At 41.8% G+C, this 21,174-nt stretch overlaps 2 protein-coding genes across 5 annotated transcripts; one reads left to right on the top strand and one right to left on the bottom strand.

Annotated features, from left to right (window-relative positions):
* The first annotated feature begins 742 nt into the window (after window positions 1–742).
* LOC125988650 (XK-related protein 6) lies at window positions 743–12,066 on the top strand. The gene is made up of 4 exons (XM_049754094.2): window positions 743–1,821; window positions 4,979–5,175; window positions 5,483–5,900; window positions 6,665–12,066. Exons 1-4 carry the CDS (start codon window positions 1,247–1,249, stop codon window positions 7,167–7,169), a joined length of 1,695 nt encoding a protein of 564 aa, XP_049610051.1. The 5' UTR covers window positions 743–1,246; the 3' UTR covers window positions 7,170–12,066.
* Window positions 7,302–20,497, bottom strand: enpp4 (ectonucleotide pyrophosphatase/phosphodiesterase 4). 4 transcript variants are annotated; one of them, XM_049754103.2, is made up of 9 exons: window positions 17,418–20,227; window positions 16,468–16,711; window positions 15,204–15,497; window positions 14,997–15,101; window positions 14,049–14,247; window positions 13,802–13,975; window positions 13,460–13,729; window positions 13,211–13,356; window positions 7,302–7,515 (listed from the first exon to the last, which is right to left on the bottom strand). In XM_049754103.2, the coding sequence occupies exons 1-8, from the start codon at window positions 17,477–17,479 to the stop codon at window positions 13,253–13,255; spliced, it is 1,452 nt and encodes a 483-aa protein (XP_049610060.1). In that variant the 5' UTR covers window positions 17,480–20,227; the 3' UTR covers window positions 7,302–7,515; window positions 13,211–13,252. The 4 variants fall into 4 exon arrangements, with proteins under 4 accessions (XP_049610060.1, XP_049610059.1, XP_049610061.1 ...); XM_049754102.1 differs by lacking the exon at window positions 7,302–7,515 and adding an exon at window positions 12,112–12,202; XM_049754104.2 differs by lacking the exons at window positions 7,302–7,515; window positions 17,418–20,227 and adding an exon at window positions 20,240–20,497 and having other exon boundaries at window positions 12,112–13,356.
* Window positions 20,498–21,174: the final 677 nt, after the last annotated feature.

A 21,174-nucleotide genomic window follows, 5' to 3' on the forward strand; every position in this document is an offset into this window, starting at 1 on the left:
TAATAACAAACCACCTCAACCAAGTTGGTGAAGGGTCGCTCAACTAAGATCCAAGATGTAGCAACTATACACCTACAGTTGCCATGACAACAGTAGGGCTGTTTCCAAAGCATGCCGAAGGGGGGGTGAATGTCTTGTATTCAAGGGGAAAACTATTACTTAAGAGGTTGGATCAGAAGGAAAGAGTGGTATGATAGAAGACAACATTAGTGACTTTATTTTATAAAGCGTTTTAACTTGGTACTGTATTCTGGTTAGTGGAAATAGACGCTTGCTCTGAATGCTGAATACAACTTAATGTAATAAGCTATCATTCACTTATGGACTTGATATTTTTTCCCAAATTGGTGGCAGTGGGTTGCAACCGTTTGGAAATAAGGGGCAGTCGGAGGAGAGAATTCTAAACTGGTGAATAAAAGATTTGTAAACTGTATGGAGACGATTTCAGAAACATTTATTGAATATTTTGAATTTAGTGCTAATAGATAAATTGCCAGTAGGAGTGACAACTGAGGAGGTATCAATCTCAGGTGACGGTGGCAGCTGCCATCCTCTGCCTCCTTGTAAAACCGCCCATGCTTGTGTGTGTGCGTTTTGTCTCAACATTTTGTAGGTTGTCAACTTCTCGTTGCTTTGTGTAGTGAAGTCAGCTTCATATTTACAAGCACGTTTGCCACATTCAACATGGCAGAGACACTGACAGGACAATCAACCGTGAAAGTTAAACTGTGTTCGGTACACCGATGCAGGGGGGAGTGAGATGGAGCGTAGCAGCGTAAGAAGAGGTTGGACAGGCGGACCGGGTGGGACACGCACGGTCTATGGCTGCACTTGCTTCCTCTTGTGCAACTTCGAAAAGCCATGCGAGTGTAGCCGAGCGACCGAGGCAGAGAGGGCAATGGCACTAGCGCGTCCATTCAAGCTGTCAGGCGTATTTATTATTAATTTTTTTTAAGGGGGGAAAAAAAGGCGTGATGAATGACGTCACAGGCTCCTGTCTCCCAATATGACCAGATGATGCAGGGCTCGTGGACTCGGACTCAGGTTCTGGTGAAGGGGTCTTCAATGGACCGGGAAAGGGAACTCTGATGGCTCTCCAGGCCCCGGGCTGGAAGGAGACACCGAGGGAAACGTACAGCTGCAGCAGGTATTTGGGAAGCGACGCGGCGTCCGCGCCCCGCGAAAAAGAATCACCACGGTGCGGCTGTCGTGCTATTCACCGGAGGGTACCAGCGGCAAGGGGAACATGGCCGCGCAGTCGGACGGTAAAGCCGGGGTGGGTTTTGCCCAGCTTTATGACGTCGATGCCGACGAGCCGCTGGACTCGGCCGCGATCCACATCTGCCAGTGCTGCCGCACTTCGGCGTGCTACTGGGGGTGCCGCTCTGCCTGTCTCGGATCGATGCTCGGCGGGGGCCAACCCCCCGCCGGGGGCGTCGGTGTCCGAGAGACTCACTGTCCACCCCCGGAGCAACTGTGGCTGGACTGCCTCTGGATCATACTGGCCCTCCTCGTCTTCTTCTGGGACGTTGGCACGGACCTGTGCCTCGCGGTGGACTACTACCAGAGGCGGGACTACCTGTGGTTTGGCCTCACGCTCTTCTTCGTGCTGGTGCCTTCTGTGCTGGTCCAGATTTTGAGTTTCCGCTGGTTTGTGCAGGACTATACTGGCGGAGGGCTCGGGGAGGTTGAGGGTTTGACAAAGCGGGGTGCGGTGGCTCTAGGGTGCCACTATCCCGCCGGCAAAGATCGCCTGCAGCTGGCCACCATCTGGCTGTGGCAGGCCACCATACACATCCTCCAGTTGGGGCAAGTGTGGAGGTAAGTTAAGTGGGTTTGTCAATGGTGGGGGTGAAACTGCAACTGATATCAACACAGCACAAAAAAACTATCTATCTATCTATCTATCTATCTATCTATCTATCTATCTATCTATCTATCTATCTATCTATCTATCTATCTATCTATCTGCATGCATGCACACACAAAATCAAAATAACATGCTTTTTCTCTCGAATATATGGTTATAATCATTTGTTTCAGATGTACTGTAATTATTTTCTGTGTAAAAATTAAATTTGGTGTTCAAAAAGTCTTTTTTCAAACTTGCGTCTTGAAAAAGAGGGGGTCGTCTTATAATCAGGGTCGTCTTATATTCGGGCCAATACGGTATATATATATATCAACATACCAAGGTACTACCCCCAAAGACACACCCCTTCAAACACGACTTCTCTCACGTGACATTTTAATTCATTGGCGAAAGCTTGTGACGCAAATTCATATTTTTTCACTGCATGTAAATAAACTTAAATGCCCAAATCCCTTCCGCGCCTAAAAGGCAATTTTTTAAAGTGTGATTTTATAAAGATATCATTGTTTAAAATGTTGCTCCCCAACCGCTGGTCAGCAGCCCTGCACGACCAGGCGAAGAGCAAGTGGGTCGCTAATTACTCTGGTCAGCAAATTTACTTAACTGCTTCTTCTCATGAGGGTTGCGGGCGTGCTGGAACCTATTTTAACTGACAAGTGGGGGACATCCTGAACTGGTCGCCAGCCAATCGCAGGGCACACAGAGACGAACAACCATCCGCACTCGCACTCACACCTAGGGGCAGTTTGGAGTGCTCAATCGACCTACCACGCATGTGTTTATTTTTTTATTTGAAAAGCAAGTTCAATAAACTTTTTCAAATGTTTTTGTTTGCACAAATCTACGATATTTGTTTTCCCTGGTGCATTACATGCACCCCCAACCCCAAAATGCAACCCCAAAATGTTTCTGTACGTTGGGACAAATTGAAAGTCAACAACATGGTAACTATGTTGCGCTATTTACATGCTTATTGAAGTTATCTACTATTTTACTATATTCAATTCACTACTAAATTATCAATCAAGAATTCGCCCCCTGAATTGTTAAATTGCTAGCTACACTACTACCGCAAATTGCGCTTGCCTTGTCACTAAACTACACTATATAAATAGTAGATAATAAACACCACTATCAACTAACAACACTGTTGCTAACAACACTCGGCATTAAATTGCAAACTGTTGTTTTTCACTTCACTCAAGCACTGCTTCATGGAAACCTGAAGCTCGCTCGTAACTCAAATTATGTCCACAACAAGTCAAAAAATCAATAACGTGACAAATTCTCGTAAATTGGAGCACTCTAAAGGGCAAGTATGGTGTCGAGTAGATAAAGCTAAGTCGAAGAAGAGCTTGCTTCACAACGACAGCTCGATGAGCAAGCCTCTCTGCAGGCTCCCTCACGCTTCAGTTAGTAGACATTAATTCTGTGGGAAAACTCCTATAAGAGAATAATCAGTGCCTACAAATCACCTAAGAAAACTACGGTAGTTTAGAAATAAATGAAATATTTGTTTGAACCACAAAAGGGAAGTTTATTACAAACCATCATAAAATCATTCAATCATAAGCATCTGCCTGTTACATAGCACCAGTGATCCAAATGATCAGCCACAAAGACAATTGTGCACTCTCTCATTCCCCTCCTTGCTGAACTCTCTTTTATGGTCTCTACTTGCCTTTAGGCAGACAGCAGCTCGAGTAGTTGCGTGCCTGCGTGTGTTTGTTTCTTTATATCCTGCTGAGAAAGGCAACACCAATGAAACTCTTCAGCTTTGGTCAGCTTCAAGGGTTAAATCGACCACCCGTACATACATGCACACACACCTTCTCAATTCTGAGGAATGGACTCTTCTACCTGGTAAAAGTGGAGGAACATGTGGGAGAGGGGGCAGGGGAAAGGCTTCAGACTGATTGAGATGGATCGTTAAGAGATGGAGGCGGAGAGAGATGAGGGAAGAAGGAAGTGAGAAGAAGCATGAAGGGTCAAAGAGAATAGAGGAGAAAGGGAGGAGGGAGGAAGAAGCCAATGGAAGGAATAAGATGAGGAGAGGAAGATGTGGGAAAAGGTTGCTCGCACACAATACCAGTAAAAGGGGGATGGGAGAAGAAAAGCGAGAGTGCTTGGGGGAGGGTTGATGTAGAAGACTCCACACTGTTTGCAATTATCGAATGCAAGCAGCTGTCAGGGTGACCCGCTTACTCCATCTTTGAACCAAAAAGGCTGCTGTGTTATGTTTACACCCAAGCCAAGATGTTAAAAAAAAATCAAGATAATTCTCAGGTCAAGGTCACACTGCATTTTAAAACGAAAGGTCAAGCCATAAGCCAAGCTGCTTCCAGGGCACGAGTGTATATGAGCTCCTCTATGGATGCTGTATTATTCATGCTATGTGGCTGTAACTGGTAGTTTTTGCAAAGCAGAAGAAGACATGATATAAAAGCATGCACTAACGCGCATGGAAAATATCATTTAAGCACACACACACTGGTGACTAAGAGCTGAGGGGCATTTTAATTGGAATCTGCATTCACCCACTTAAGCTGTCACTGTATCTTAACAACCAAGAAAGGAGCATCTTTTACTTGTCTGTCTTTTTATTCATTAGGTGTTATTGATAAAAAGAAGCATCAAAATATTAGTAGCTCATGTCCACAATAATTCACACCCTTTACTGTTGAAATAATCTTTTTATATATAATATTTTTCACATTGAGTGAAATTTTATCATTATAAACCAATTTCCATTAAAAAAGGTGCTAGGTCATTTAAACTTATAATTCTTTTTGTACTAAATTACATGACCTAATGCTATTTAAGCTGCTACGTTACTCATACACGCAGCGCAGTCTATTGAGCTCCATTGAAAGAGCCAAATTACTAGTGTGGGATCATCAATTCTGGCTTCAGAAAGACAATAGCACACTCAGTGACCGCCACCAAAAATTAATCATCCAGAAAGGTTTGTCAAAGCTGGCTGTTATTATCTTTCTCAAGTCTTTTTTTTTTATAGTGCCATCATGATTGCATGTGTATATAAACCATCTGGTGAAGGCATTTTTATTATGAATTAAATTTATTCATTACTTATGACTGCCGCAGGTACATCAGGACACTTTACCTCGGCCTCATGTCGCGTCGGCAGAAGGAGCATCAGCGCCGCTGGTACTGGGCCATGATGTTCGAGTATGCTGACGTCAACATGCTTCGGCTGCTGGAGACTTTCCTGGAATCTGCGCCTCAGCTGGTCCTGCAGCTGTGTATCATGATCCAGGAGAACCGCGCTGAGACGCTGCAGTGTAAGTGGATGAGAAGACATGGTTCACAAAAAGAGCACTCAAAACAAAAGATACACAAATGCTAGTTATATATGCTAATACAATATCTTGACGTGAATGATAGTATCAAATGATTCTAGAGTAAATCATCTCGAGGAATGTCCAATAATTATCTGCGTGTTAAGTCTTTCAGTCTTTTGGTTCCAGTTGACAAGTCCAACTAGCTCAACCCTAATTTGTGCCGACTCATTCAAAGTTCCTCCAAACTTTGTTCCAAATGGATTTAACTCAAAGGAAATGAAGCATGAGTCTTGTCCCTCTCCCGCAGGCATCTCCTCTCTCGCCTCCCTCCTGTCTCTCGCCTGGGTCTTGGCCTCCTACCACAAACTGTTGCGGGACTCGCGTGATGATCAGCGCAGCATGAGCTACCGTGGGGCTCTGCTGCACCTCTTCTGGCGCCTCTTTACCATCTCGTCGCGTGTCCTCTCACTTGCCCTCTTTGCCTCACTCTTTCATATCTACTTTGGCATCTTTGTGGTGGTCCACTGGTCCGCCATGGCCTTCTGGGTAGTGCACGGCGGCACCGATTTCTGCATGTCCAAATGGGAGGAGGTGCTTTTCAATATGGTGGTGGGCATCGTCTACATCTTCTGCTGGTTTAACGTGAAGGGAGGCCAGACGCGCCACAGAATGATTACCTACTACACTGTAGTGTTGGCGGAGAACACCATCCTCACTGGCCTGTGGTGAGTAAAAAATGCTCAAAACACATGCTCCATGAAATCATAATGAAACTTTAAACGCGGAACGTGTCATTTCATTTCCATGTAACATTTCTTATTTATGATTTTTAGGATCCCCCATTAGCACAACACAAGACACTTTGGTTTAGTTTTACATAACTGAAACGTGAGCTGTAATTTTCAATGTGAAATCAGGATGTAAAATACATATACGTATATATATTGCCCTTAATCACACGAGACTCTCAAAGGGCTTCACAAGGCCACAGTTAAAGATCAACCTACCGGCTTCCTCAATAAAGATAATTAAAAAACAACTGAAATCCTATTTATGAGAGAAATAAACGTTGAAAATCGTTTGAGCGTGGAGGGAACCACCTTCTAGGATGTGGAGTGGGCAATGGTAATCACATGACATAATAAATATATGTGGTACAATGTTAGTCTAAACAGCACGATAGTCCGTTTAATGAAATGAAGCTCTGCTGGTCATCGCCTTCTGGCACGTGGCCCTCTTCCTATCCTATCTGGAATATTCTGAGTCCTTCAAAGACTCACTTCTCTCTCACTGCCTCTGAGAGCAGGATAGGGATGAGGAGTGGCAGAGACGGGCCAAAATCCAGATCTCATAAGGGTGAGGCAGGAAAACGCCGATAGTTCCAGAGAACAGTAAAGTAACAAGTCTTGAGTTGAGATTTAAATTAATTATGATGACATTACGAAATAGTCCACCAAAGACAATACTAACGCGACTGCAACACATGCAGGTACGCCTACAGGGACCCCGTGCTGACCGACTCATACGCCATCCAGGCATTGTGCAGCGTCTACCTGACATTTGCTGGTGGTGTCCTGGTTATGCTGTTGTACTACGGCTTCCTGCACCCTGCCACTGGTCACCTCCAGCCAAGTCCCGCCTCCTCCTGCTGCGCCGAGCTTCTTTGGGGTCTTCCCCTTCCCCCTTCTGTGCCACCTACCGCCCCACCTACCCCGGCGCACATGACCAAGTCCCAGACAGAAGAGGATGTGGCTGAGACGTGTCTTCCCGTCTTCCAGGTGCGGTCAGTGCCCCCCACTTCCAAGCCCGAGGGCCCACTTATAAAGATCGACATGCCCAGGAAGCGTTACCCGGCGTGGGACGCCCACTACGTTGACAGGCGCCTGCGAAGGACTATAAACATCTTGCAGTACATCACACCGGCCGCAGTGGGCATCCGATACCGGGATGGACCACTGCTGTACGAACTTCTACAGTACGAGTCTTCACTTTGACGCGCGCACACGTTTCTGTTCATGAGTAGACACATTGAGAGAGGAATAAGAAACACACAGGTCACACTTGGAATAAGCACAGAGACACGAAAGCAATCTGACACATTTTAATGCACACACCCACATTAAAAAATACACACCTTCCTTGCGAGCACCTTCAACTTGCGAGTCCTTTGGTTATGACTCAACAAGCTGCCTCAGTGGGAGTCCATAAAAAAACCTCCCTTCTCGCATATTTCATCCAACATTGATTTGCTTCTTGCTGTTTACATGTTGTCACACAAAGATGAGACGTTCTGTAAATTGATGAAGAACTGGATTGTTGGAGGGATGAAGGTCCTCTGTACTAAAAAACCAGAAAGTAGCTATTGTAGTTTTGAAGAGTTGTATCAAAAAATAATCATGGCTTTCTGAAAATTTGAAATGTTCCATGGGCTAGAGTAGATTGTTACTTAATTAATTTCTTAATTTCCTGCTTAATGAATGTGTATCTTAAAAAAACAAACTGGGGAGGGAGAAAAGTTGTTCTTTATCCTCCCTGTTAAGATTAGAGGAATCATCTTAAAACAATGGACCCTATTTTCGTGCCCAGCACAAGTCTACGGCAAAGTGCCATCTCAGTATGACCATGGGTGGAGTTTACTTTCTTTTGGTAAATGAGCACAAGTAAAAAGGAGCGTTTGCGCCGTTATGAGAGGGTTAGAAATCGAAGCGGCTCCTCTGATTCCTTTTTCATCCTTGAGATTGGTACGCACAAAGAAAATTTTGAAATAACTTTAAGATGATCATTTGTTCAATGAATTAATTTCCCCATTGATTCAGAAAGATTGTCTGACTCTCTTATCATATACGTATATGATTGAAAAATGATGACATCCACCCAACACACGCTCGGAAACTGTCTGCCTGCGCCTTGATCGGATCCACTAAAATCGTCTTATATCACTTGCACCACAACTTAGACCTGCTTTAAACTGGTCTTTCTTTTACTGCCAAATTCCCAATAACAGTAAAATATACTTGCCCTGGCACGAAAATGAAGATGTGCCTGTTTTTATGCACACACGCCTATCCACAAAATTAGGGCACGATGTCTGAAATAAAATGTAATACCTAACCAATATGGGGTCAAAACAAGTATATTGACTAATACGCTAGAAAACAACCAAAAAGACAAAGAATTTCTACATGAGCAAACACAAGCATATTTTTCTTAATTTGAGTCATATTTGTCATGTTGACTCACTCATCCAAAGCCACCCACAACTAAGCTGTGATTTATTTATTTTACTCAAGCTGTTACATAGGCAGGAGTCACAACGTGTATACAGAGTATTAATCATCTCGAGCTCATGTTTTCAGAGTGCCGGGCCCATTTACACTTTGTGACGAGCACAAACAGTGAGACCTTGGATTGGGAGTGGGACTGGTTGGGGAGTGCTTTCGGCATCAAACAGGGTCAACCTTTGCATTCATTACACATGATGCAGTGTGAAGATCACATACAGAAAATATTCGTGTTACTGTCTAGGGAACATATACAAAAAAGAGATAAAATGAGATTATAAAATGAAAATCGCAATGTTCACGGTAACCCTGAAGCTACTTTTTGTTTACAATGACTAACTCTGACCAAATGGTTGTGTTAGAAAGTTTTACCCAAACAAATAATGGTGTGATTGAATAATTATTTGTGGTTGCTGAAATGGCATAAGTGCAAAAATGTTCCCTCGTATTTTATGATTTTATTTTATTTCATTATACATGTAATGCACTTACTATTGTTATCTTTCGGCATTGGGGTTCACCTGCCTTATTAAATTTATGTTGCCAAATATAGTCACATGTTCTCTAGAGGCGATCCTACAGAAAAGTACAGTTGGGATTGCAACTCATTTTAAGTATCCAAAACTACTTTCTGTGGTGCTATAGTTTCATTCGCTGCCAGCAGATGAGTAAATGAGTCAATGTGCAATAGATGCAATAGAGTCACATGTCAATGTGCAAATATGTAACACACAAACTTGTGTTATTAAGGTGCAAAAGGGCAGATTGTCGTTTTAGATTCTATGGTGCAACCTGCGTACTTGCCTTCAGTTTGTGGCCGTATGAGGCCCGCAGCCACATGGACAACGGCTATGCAACTCTCTCAGTGCAGGGAGATGTGCTTAGTTAACACACTTGCAACAACATTGACCTGTACAGCAGGGTGCTAATTTGTTCGTGCATACAGTGAAAAGTAGTTAAGAGTAACATGGGATGTATCCCGACTTCACACAAACACAGATACAGTAACCCTTGACCCCTTTACAATTTGCGACAAGATTCTAATGGTGCTATTGAGCGAAGATGGGTAGGTTTTGTATCATCTTGGTTACAGTGACCTTTTTTGAAAAGGAAAATCCAGGGGGTGCTGATGCTTCACACTCATACAGGCAAGAACTGTATGAGTGGGGACTCATTGTGTGCTAACCCAACATAATGTGCCATCTAAAAAAAAAAAAAACAGCCAGGAGTCGATATGTGTAGTGTGAATTGCTTCTTTTTTTAAGTGTTTTGTGGCTGCTCTCTTCACATACTAAGCAACCGCCCTAACCACCACTCTGCCGCATCCGGAGTTTCAGCCAATCAGGTGTTTCACAGCCAAATCAGGTCAATCAACCAAAACGTATTGTCAGCTTTAGTTTTTCAGGTTTCACCAAAATAAATAGCTATTTACCATTCACAAACTGCAGACATTTTATGCAGAGAATATCACATTTACAAATGCATGAACACCTCAAATCATCAGTAAACACCAGTGACCTAGTTTCACTGGCAGCTACAGTAAACATGTTTGTGACACACTATGTTGTACACGCTTCAGGTTGTGGTCCTCGGATCCTTTCCTTCGCCATACTTTTCAATTCTCACCATTTTGATGGAATTGAGAGTTTTAATTCCAGAGGGTTTACTTCTGTATCTATAGTTCATGTGTCTGACATGGATTATAAATCAAATAAGCATAATAATATAAAGGCATCTCTTGACTGTACATTTGGACAATAATCAACAACAAAAAAATAAAAGTATGGAATTCATGAATGGTAAAAGGCTATCATTTTGGGAAACCTCTAAAATACAAGCTTCACTGTGGTGGATTATCAAGGCAAAAACGTTTGACCTACTGTAAGTGTCCCACTTTGCATGTGTGGTGCTCAGACTTGATTGTAGCCTCAGGTATCTCTCCTCATTGTTTTGGTCTAGCTACAGGCGACTCTGCATCACTGTACGTGCAAAGGTCTCTCCGTTTCAGTACAGCATTTCTTCCCTGTTGTATGGCTTCACATTCACAGCTATGCAAGATTACATATGTAAAGGTTTTGGGCACCATTACTTTTTATTTCTTGCCTTTTACAAGGGAGAATAAATGTGTGTGGGGTTTTTTCTTCAAATTTTGTTGCATTTGTAAACATTTGTGGATTTTTTTTTTTTCAACAGTTGACTAATTTGGAATGTTTTCAAATTAGTTAAGAAGGGGTTTTAAACAGTGAAAGATAACCTTGGGAATAACTGGTATCCCCGACTGAGGAATGTGCATTCTTTCCATGAAGAAACAGAACTTTTTTGTGCGTTTAAGTACTTAAATGTTCCACTATCAGGGTCTGCAAAGCATATAATGCCTATGTGAGGCTATGTGTGTCAGTCACATCACATTTTATTAAGCTAAATTTAAAAAAGAAAGAATGATTGTTCCACAATTGTGAAAGTATCATCACCTACTATAGTTATATCAGGTCTTTAAAAAGTGTTTTTTGTGTGTACATGATTTCTAGTGTGGTCTTTAGCTTGAAAATGAGTAGCTGTAGAAACTGTGCTAAAGATGTGCTAAAGTAGCTTTTAATTTTTTTTTTTATTTTGATTGTAAATAGCTCTTTTTGTGTAAACTCATTTGCTCAATATTGGCAGAGTATACTTGTAGATTGCTCATTCCTTCCATAGCTTGTAAATGTTCTCTATAAATATCCAGAATGTAAAGTGAGAGAAGAAATATACAGTACAGATGTTTTTTGTAGGAGTCTGTGCCAACGTGTTGTCCTAAATAGAAGCACAATGATAAATGATACAAGTGTCTGTACACACGATCAACTTTTGTGAAGGCTTCTGCCAAAGGACCAATTGGTTTATTCGTTCACATGCATAGAAATAAACACATTTTAATTATTCCACTTACAACAATCATAGAAATTTTGATTTAGTTATTGGTCATGCAGCTACAATATCATATTTGCTTAGCATGAAATGGAAACAGCTCGCCAAGTTGAGGGACTTTGCAGCAAGTCAATGTTCATGGAAGGGTTAAGGTGAGCCTTTATCGAATCAAAGAGTCTCCAGCAGCCTAAGCTGCGGAGAAGCAAGTTTAGTGGTGGTTATAGTCGTCAGCCATTTTAAATGTCCGTGCACTGCACAATTAATTATCCAGGAACCAACCTGTCTGTGGGGAGAAATCCCCAAACTCACACCAAATGTCTCAGTGGAAACCAGTGACACAAGCATGCATTGTTTATCACTGGTTTCTTGATATGCTGTGTCTACAATATTGTCAAATCATTCTGGGAAAGAGTTAAATATTTTTCACAAATGGCTCAACTGTGGCCAGTTTTAGAAATTGAGTTATTTTTCTTACAATACCTCCTGAAAATAAAAGTCTATTTATCTGCAAAGATTTACAGTGATGTAGATATGTAGCTAAGTAATGACATGCCGAATAGAATATATATAAATACACAGAAACAAGAGTATGTATGTCAGTATTGTTTTATATACAGTACTTCCCTTTTGTTATACTGTATCGTTTGTTGTGACTGCAATGGAGAAAAATATATATAATAAAGAATTATGAATTAATTTTTCCAAATATGAGTCATATTTTCCTTTTCTTTGAACCAATCAAAAGAAAACCTTACCAATTCCAAGGAGTTTATTCACACACACAAAAATCTCATGGCATTACAAAAATCTCATATGCCTTAAAAGTCTTTCCAGTGCACGCCCTAAAGAAATAAAACAAAAAAATAAAATGTGCAAAACATACAGTTATGCAACATCACAGAAGATAACTAAAAGGTCAGACACACAGAATTTGACCAATGAATCCATCCCATTTTACCAAACCAGTATCATGTAGACTCAGTGACAATTCTTGGGAATCTCAGGAAAAATTGCAACATAAATAATCCAACCAGAAGTCTGCTTAAATTCGTTGTCTGTCTAGGATGTCACAAATAATATACAACCGAACGCTAAGTGACAAACCAACCCAAAAAGCACTGAAAACAAAGCCACAAGGACACAAAGACACAAGACTTAATTTTCCCTCCCAAATGTAATTTCCTGTTATCCTTGCTTATGTTAACATTAGATCCCTGAGAAAGCATGGTTTTAATAACATCCATGTTATTTAATAACAAACCACCAATTTCTCCTCAAGGTGCTACTTCTGCATACTGCTGCTTTTTATTGTGGAAAATTATGTAACACGTGCCACGATCGTTTCATCAATGCATAAAATTATCCACAAATACTTCATAGTTTCCTTACAATACCTCAATGCGTTCTACTGATAGGCTATTGACCCCCTCTGCTGACTAAAAGTAGTATGACCTACAGATCAACTTTACCAAACATAGTTGTAGAGGAGTTTAGACATAATTTTATGTGTAATAAAGTAAAACATTGTTTGGGTGTTTAAACCTCATCGTTTATGCCATTTTGTGTGTTGCATACACACGACTTGGAAACTTGTTTGGCAAGATTTTTGGTTGAGTTGGATAAGATCAATTACGGTAATTTGCTTTGTCATAACAGGAGACGGAAGAAAACAGAACTTAATTTTGAACGTACAGACTGGTTTAAAACTTACCTCAACAGCAGGAAAGTACGGACGGAGGTTGAACTCCTTCATATGACAGTGCTCATCAAACAGTATTATCAAGTAACAATGTACAACTCCAAAAAAACTATGCGCTGCAAGTTGATCTGAATGGCTTTGGTTCTCCTACCTCACAGGATAAAGTGCATGAGCAGGCGAAGCTTGAGGTGAGTTACTCCAGCAAGGATTCCTCTTCATCATTGGGATCCACTTCAAGTCTCTGGAAGGTTCGAGGAGATGATGGCCGAAGCCAGCGGGCAATTAGCTTGAACAGAACTGTGGGGGGAAAACAAATTGAAGGACATTTCACTTCCCTCGCTTTGCAAAGTATGCCATCATGAATCCAGTAGCATCTGAATTATCACTACTCATATCGTACCGGGTAATGCGACAAGCACGATTAAGACACCCATCACCAGACCGATGATCATCCGCACATCCTGGCTGCATTCGGCCCAGAGCATACAGCGGGCCTTGGATAGGCTACCATTGTTGGGCTGTGGGGGCACAGCTAACAGGTGGCACATGAGCGGGTAAATGTCCACACTCTGCAAAGTCTTCAGTCGGTAGCCACTCCGGAAGCTGGGTCCCCGAGCCGCCATGAAGGGGTGCATGCTGGGTAGGGAGTTGTCATAGCCGTGATCGCCCACTGAGGGAAGGAACAAAGCCATCAGCTTTACCGAATCAAGTTTTTCACGTCACATTCGGAATCATACTGTACATTTCGGCAGTCGATTCCCTCGCTGTATTATGGTCCATCCCTCATCGGCAATCAGTATGATGGGCTGGACGCGTTTGTTGTTGCGGTAGTGCAAACGATCTGGGATGGCCTCCTTCAAATAGGCAGTCATGTGGGCGTGGCACTTCTCAAGCAAGGCAAAGACAGCCTCTGGCTCTAGAAGAACACACGAGAACCGACACGCTCATGCCAGCAGCAAGTCCTGATGCTTTACTTGGTGGCTACGTACTGTTGTTTGGAATAAGGGCTGTGACAGGAGTAAGGTCCACCAGTGTGTAGTTGTCGGGGTGCAAGCAATCATCCAGTCGGATGAGGCGATCGACCGAGCACTGAGCCATGCCGTGGTCACTGGTCACCAGAATGTTAACGCGACCCCACAGTCCGGTCCGCTTCAGTTCAGACATCAGCAGGCCAATGTTGTCATCAACCTGGGAGAAGCACCACGCATGTGAGAAATATCATCTCATCCGACCATTATTTTCCTGCAATTACATCACATGAGCTAGACTGGTAACCAGTTAGCTGAATGACAGCTTTAAAGTGGGAGTCAACCCAAAAAAAACTTTCTTTAGATTTATATGTGCCTCCACTAGTCTAAACACAGCATTCTGGTGAATATTGCACTTGTGGAATACTACATTTTGACTAGTAGCACAGAACATATTGGGGATTGACTTCCTCTTTAAGACACAGATAAGCACTATTCACAAGGAGTTGAAAGGTGAAATTTCAGCATGAACCTAAATTGTGCTCTAACTTTTACAGTAGGGATGAACAATTTATCGTTTCGGGAACCAAATCGTGAACTCAGATAACACCATTTTATGTTCATAAAAACTGCATTTTTGAAGTGCTTATCTCCTCCAATCCTACCAATCTGAAGCGACACCCTACTGGTGGACAGGTAACGCTAACCAAGTGTCGCACACGATCACCCATCCTCCTTCTTTCTAGATGCTTGTGAACGGTAGAAGCAAACTTGCTCACATGGGCAGCAGCTATGTGCTGCGTGGTGTGAATCTCTCCTCTGTGTCAGCAAATAAGCTACACTTATGACAAGTAGCCCTTGTCTACCTTCATTACGAGGTTTACACTCGTCATCACTGTGAAGGGATTCAATTTATACCTCAGGCAACATCGCTAAACCCTCAATGAGTAAACTTAGAAAGGTTCTCACTTCCTTCAGCGCTTTGCCTATGGCCGTAGTATTTTCAGGTCCAAATAGATGCCCTGAACGGTCTGGCTCCTCCCAATAGATGGCTGCGAACATCACTCCTTCCTCCTGGAACGAGACAACTTTTACACATGAAGCGAAACTTCCTAAATGACCCCATGCCGCTATACTTATACAGTCGAAAAGTAGGACATATTGCTAATTAGCTACCTTCTCACTTCCCAGTAACCAATTGGTCACATTGCCCAAACGCTCCTGGAAGGTCACATGAGGGTTGTAAGGGAAGAAGTGTGTGGGCGTATGGTTGTGGATTTCCACATCAGAGCCAGGCCACATGGCAATCCCCGTTTTGTAGCCTGATTGATGTGCTGAGAGCCAGATAGGTGTCGCCTCATTCCACCACATTGGGTCACTGCTGTTGCTCACATGGAAGTGCTTGCGGCTGATGGGGTCGTACATGGAGCTGGCAAGGATACCGTGAGACTCTGCATAGAGTCCCGTCACCTGAAAGGGAGCACAAAATACCGTAATAATAACGTAAGACCGTAATAATCATTACTTAAGTACAAACTCAAAAGCATAAATGCTGGGAGTCGATTAGATCAACATTTTGTAATCGCTGGAACAATTTGGACTCAGGATTCTTAAAGGGGACATCAACTCCAAGATTTTCTTTACAGCAACATGTTGAATGTGGCCCCACTCGTCTAAACATGGAATTAATATAAGTTAAGCAGCAAAATCCACCTGTTTTTATCCATTCCAAGGAGTGGCCATTTTGCTTCCAGTTGTGGTGTTCACTGGGACCGAAAAAGAAAGTATAGTGGCTTCACTTCACTTGTGATTTTTTGCCAGGTGTCAAGTTATTGCTGACAAACTGGTTATTTAATAAAGGTTACAAGGCAGTAGTCCAAGCCTAGTGCAGAATTACTTCGACACATTTTCAGAAATAGATCATTTAAGATTAACTTGATTAAATTTCACAGAGACCCCACTATTTGTATTTCAACAAAAAGCCTTTTTTTTTTTCCGTAACATGTCCCTTTATGGTTCCTTCATTGGCTACCTGTACACTTCAGAGCTATTTTCAGACACATTTTACAGAGTTTTAAGGCTCTTGATAGCTTTGTGTCATATTAATAATTAGGCTGTTTTTTTTTTTTTTCCCAACCACGTGTTCTTCTGGTTCAGGCCTTTTAATAATATTAAGAATGAGAACCAAAACCTGCGGTGAGGCACCTGCTCAGAATGTTCATATTTTTAAAGACAAACTCAAAACATACATTTGTGTGAACAGATGTTTAGTGAATTACTAATTCATGCATCTTCTGCCTTTTATAAACTTGCACCAATTATGTATGTATTCAATCAAACCAAATGTTTGTTGTATTTGTTTAATTTGTGTTTGTATAGCTTTCAAGCCATCATTACGCTTTCATTTATGATACGGTTATACGTATTAAGATAGGCTCACCAGGCTATAATGGTTGGGAAAGGTTTTTGTGACAAACACGTTGGTGAGCTGCTCCACCAGGACCCCTTGGTTGTACAGAAGCGTCAAGTTGTGCATAGGGAACCTCTGCAGATAGTCGGCTCGGAAGCCGTCAAATGATACAAGCAGCAGCGGCAGAGGATGATGCTGACATGTCGTGTTTCCAGTAACCAGAGTCCAAAGTCCATACAGGAGACCCAACTGTACAAGTATTCTCGGAAACATGCTGAAAACAGAAAGAATAAACTGTACAAAGGAAGTCTCGCTTTAGAATAGATTTCCAATCCTACTACGGCGATGTAAAGTGAACCTCTGCGACTAATGGGGGACAGGAACTGAAACTTGGGTCAAAGAAAATACAGTGTCAAGTGGACCTCACTCTTGAGAGGTTAAACTGCAGTTCCCCCACTTGATAAGGAAGCTGGCTTCGAAGATTCGAATGGAATTCACTCAAATGTACAAGATTCGGAATTCTTTTCTTTCTTTCTTTTATTTTTCAGAGTTGTCCAAACCACATAGGTGAAAAACCTTTAAACACAACCAGAAATAGGTGGTCAAAATATAACCCAAAATCAAATACTTATTTTTTTATCTATTCGAAACCAACTTCAATATAAGTAGAAAATACCCATATTTAAAGTACCCAAAACAAATGAAATACATACATTATATGTACAAATACATTTTTAAAGCACTTTTCCCAAACAAAAGCAGTTTCAAGCCCTGTAAATACACGCACACAAATCAATTACTTCTAGCTCAAATACCTTTTAAACGCACCACGTTATTAACTGTATTTTCACCCGAATAATATTAAAATTACAATATTCTATCTTAAAGTTTTCCCATGATTAATCACAAACACATTTTAACTTATTCATCACATTATTTGTCCATTTTTCTGCAAAACATGTGAATGTCCAAAAGCTCACCGGCTCCTTCTTCTGTCTTTACAAGCCTTTGTCCTGCAGTCTCTTTCCCTTGTGTTACACATTGCTTGCTCCTCAATGTCCTGTGTGTGAGTGCCTCCAAACCACACATCTCCACCTGGTGCACTTAATCAGCTGCCTCCAGGTAGGAAGACACACCCGAACTTGAGGCAGCTCAGCCAGCGAGGGGTGCGGACTGCAGCTCAACTCAACATACAGAGTAAATGAGTTCCCAGATGTAGGAGCAAAAAATTGGGTGGTGAACCGAATTCTTACTCGGTGAACATAACCTGTTTGCTGGCAGGTTTACTATAAGAGATCCAGAATTTCAACCTGTTTCAACCACACAAAGAAAGTTATGTTTGGTTTTTTATGCAAATGATTTTTTTTTGGCACTGGGTAGCACGTCCGCCTCACAGTTAGGAGGGTGCGGGTTCGATTCCACCTCCGGCCCTCCCTGTGCGGAGTTTGCATGTTCTCCCCGAGCCCGCGTGGGTTTTCTCCGGGCACTCCGGTTTCCTCCCACATCCCAAAAACATGCTTGGTAGGCCGATTGAGCACTCCAAATTGTCCCTAGGTGTGAGTGCGAGTGCGAATGGTTGTTTGTCTCTGTGCGCCCTGCGATTGGCTGGCACGCCTGACTTGTTTAACTAATCCAGTGTTTCCCAACCTTTTTTCAATCACACCTTTTCATTGGAAAAAATCTCGCGGCACACCACCAACAAAAATCTGTTAAGCTCCTATATTAAAATCAGTTATATTACAACGAAACACGTACAGTCCTATTCCTATATATGTATGGAGAGTCGAATAATTTAATAGAAATAAATACTAAATATTCTTTAAATTGTATTCCTTTTTTTAAATAAAAGTGACAGTTTTTTAAAAAGGTTTTAGACGGTGTAAGAAATAAACTATTTAAAGTGATTGTGATTAAAATAAAAGAATCAACGTGATTTTGTGTACTGTTTTAGACTAGGTCTATAAATATTGCAACAATAAGAACAAAGTCACTTTTAAAGACGCTCTGCTGTTCTGACAGCAGCTGAGTGGCTATCACAGTCGAGGAATCTCGACTTGACTGCTTATTTTACGTATGTGAAAAATAACCAATCCAGGTTGAACTGCATACTCTGATTTCCATTGGACCACAAACGCACCACAACCGTCATAGTGTCTGTCACTGTTAGCAAAAGCACACAGCAACACACACATAAACTGAATATGTGCCGATGCAATACAATCAGATCGACACAATATGAAATCTCAAGATTCTCCGATTCTCCACACATGCACGATTAGCAAGTGGCTGACCAGGCCTTGCGTGAACTGGCCAGTGGTTTGGCAATCCTGTTTACAATGCGCTCCGTAATTAATATTGGACAATCCCACGGCACAGCTGAACGTCTCTCACGGCACACCAGTGTGCCGCGGCACAGTGGTTGGGAAACACTGAACTACCGTATATGCCGGTGTATAGGTCGACTCGGTGTATAAGTCGACCCCCTAAAATTCGACGGAAATTTACGATTTTATGATATATCCTTTGTATAAGTCGAGCTCAATTGTTGCATTATATTAAACTTCAAAATTCAATATGCAAAATTTATTGACGAAATGTGTTCAAATTCCGGGAGGCCGTGCGCATGCGGCTGTTAATAAGCACCGCGGAGGAGATCGCGGAGCCTCATTCGACTTCCAGCGGGCCGCGCACTCGCGCACGCCGCCCGGTTCAAATTTTCTAAATGCAACGCACAATGAGATGCATGAGAAACGGCCTTGGTTACCATCACATTTGAAGCGATGAATACAAAGTTAAATTTTATGACTCGGTGTATAAGTCGAGGTTGATTTTTTTTCGGTCGATTTTGGATCGAAAAAGGTCGACCAATACACCGGCAAATACGGTAATCTGTTTATGTTTCATCTTGAGCTGCTTCTAAGTCTTTTCTTTTTCCTGTTGGATTGCACCTAAATGAAAATCCGATTTCATTCCTACTTAAATTCTACAATAAATACTATACTATAAATACTAGGCTAAGCTACGATCTTATGGTTAGATGCAATGAAATAGTGCAACTTGTGCATCGTGCAGCAATTTCCTCCCATGACGTCTCTCTCAACTTTGCTGCTGCAGCCGTATTAGATTTGCGGTTCGTGATTGCCGTAGACTTGCATAAGGACCTCCAACTCCATTGTGGTAAAATAAGGTGATCTGTTTTTCCTCCGTTGTCATGATGACTCGTGGTATCGGAGTTCCATTGATGATGGCTTTTTATAGTGATTGTGCACGCGCGTAATTCTAGGTTATCATACTCAGTTGATTGAACTAACTCAGATCAGCTTTTCTGGAACCGAATACTCCGAGTCTCCCATCTCAGAATAAGTCAAATCAGAGTTCAGGGATAGACTCAGAGTATGTTGAACCTGCTTTCTGGAATACCCCCCTAAATAAGTGAATAAGTAGCAGAAGTCCCTATAATAACAGTTTCTAATTTTGCGTTAAGAAACCCTAATGTTGAGTAGTCTGCAGATTTTAAAAATAAAAAGAACTAATGGCATTTTGTTTGATGTGCAACAGCCTCTCATGTCGCAAATTAGGTCCAAAGCGTGTATGCATGTTTGCACGGTTACATTCGAGCCACGCATGCACTCACGCATGCAGTTGGTTATGGGGTAATAATATTTTGTGCCCTCCCTAAAGACCCTCTGGTGACTAGTCTGGCTCTAAAACAACCTTTAAGTTGGAGCTTGTCATTCAAATAATCGAACCAGTATCGGTAATAAGCGATGCCACGTTTACGCAAAAGTCCTTGCAGCCCTACCTTACAGACTTGACAAATTGTCCTCCAATGTTTATTCTTGATGTTTGTGTCCTATCATCCAGCCATGACCGAGGGATTCTCTGAATCTGAAATGATACATTTCAGGAAGCGAAGGCTCACGACTTTCCACATGCAGTTATTTCCGGTGCACCTTTCGGAATAAATATATTTTGCTGAAAAAGAAAATGATTTGCAAGTTCAGATAAGGCAAAGGTTCTTTAATGCATCATGTAACGCTATTGAGGCCACAGCTGTCAAAACCAGGCAACAACACAAAGCGCATTTACTGTGATGCGAATGCACTATTATGGAAGCGCGCCCAGAGCATTAATTTTTACGTCGACGTTGCCACCATTTTGGATGTGGAAAAGCGCAGTCAATTTGGTATTCATTTGCTTCTATTAGGAACAGTTTCATACCTAAAGCCACATTTTGTGAGATTTAGACTTCAAAAAAAAATCTTAACCGGGACGCTCAGACAAATTAAATAAATAATAAATAAACAAATAAATAAATACTGTAGTGGTTACTTTTCTCACACTTTGTATCTGGCAAAGGGATATTTTTGAAATTCCATCGTAGTAATGTATATATATTAGTAGTCAAACTGTTATAAATCACTGATTACCAATTAAATAATCAAAATTAGTTCCATTTAAAAGTTAAATCATCACTGCCTGTTACAGTTACCAAAGCATGCACAAACCACGACATTTAATTTCCAGAACTCTCTCATCAATACCATATTAACACATTCATGTCTAAACACAAGGTAACATTCAGTGTGTGCGTGCGTGCATGCGTGCGTGCGTGCACGCGTGCATGCGTGCGTGTGTGTCCTGCTTCCTTGCGTTTTGTTTTTAGCGGTCAGTGTAACTGATTGACACAATTTCCACATCAAGTGGCCTAAGTGGTTCAGAGCTTCACAAAAACTT

This window comes from Syngnathus scovelli, chromosome 2, assembly GCF_024217435.2.
Source record: "Syngnathus scovelli strain Florida chromosome 2, RoL_Ssco_1.2, whole genome shotgun sequence".
NCBI lineage: Eukaryota > Metazoa > Chordata > Actinopteri > Syngnathiformes > Syngnathidae > Syngnathus > Syngnathus scovelli.

What these genes read in the sequence shown, in the direction of transcription:
- LOC125988650 (XM_049754094.2), top strand. Translation starts at nt 1,247, where the DNA reads ATGGCCGCGCAGTCGGACGGTAAAGCCGGGGTGGGTTTTGCCCAGCTT. An exon ending in CCGCGCTGAGACGCTGCAGT is followed by an intron (nt 5,176 to 5,482) that starts GTAAGTGGATGA and finishes CCTCTCCCGCAG; the next exon opens with GCATCTCCTCTCTCGCCTCC. An exon ending in ACCATCCTCACTGGCCTGTG is followed by an intron (nt 5,901 to 6,664) that starts GTGAGTAAAAAA and finishes CAACACATGCAG; the next exon opens with GTACGCCTACAGGGACCCCG.
- enpp4 (XM_049754103.2), bottom strand. Translation starts at nt 17,479, where the DNA reads ATGTGTAACACAAGGGAAAGAGACTGCAGGACAAAGGCTTGTAAAGAC. An exon ending in AGGGAATCGACTGCCGAAAT is followed by an intron (nt 13,730 to 13,801) that starts GTACAGTATGAT and finishes TCCTTCCCTCAG; the next exon opens with TGGGCGATCACGGCTATGAC. An exon ending in CGTGCTTGTCGCATTACCCG is followed by an intron (nt 13,357 to 13,459) that starts GTACGATATGAG and finishes TTCCCCCCACAG; the next exon opens with TTCTGTTCAAGCTAATTGCC.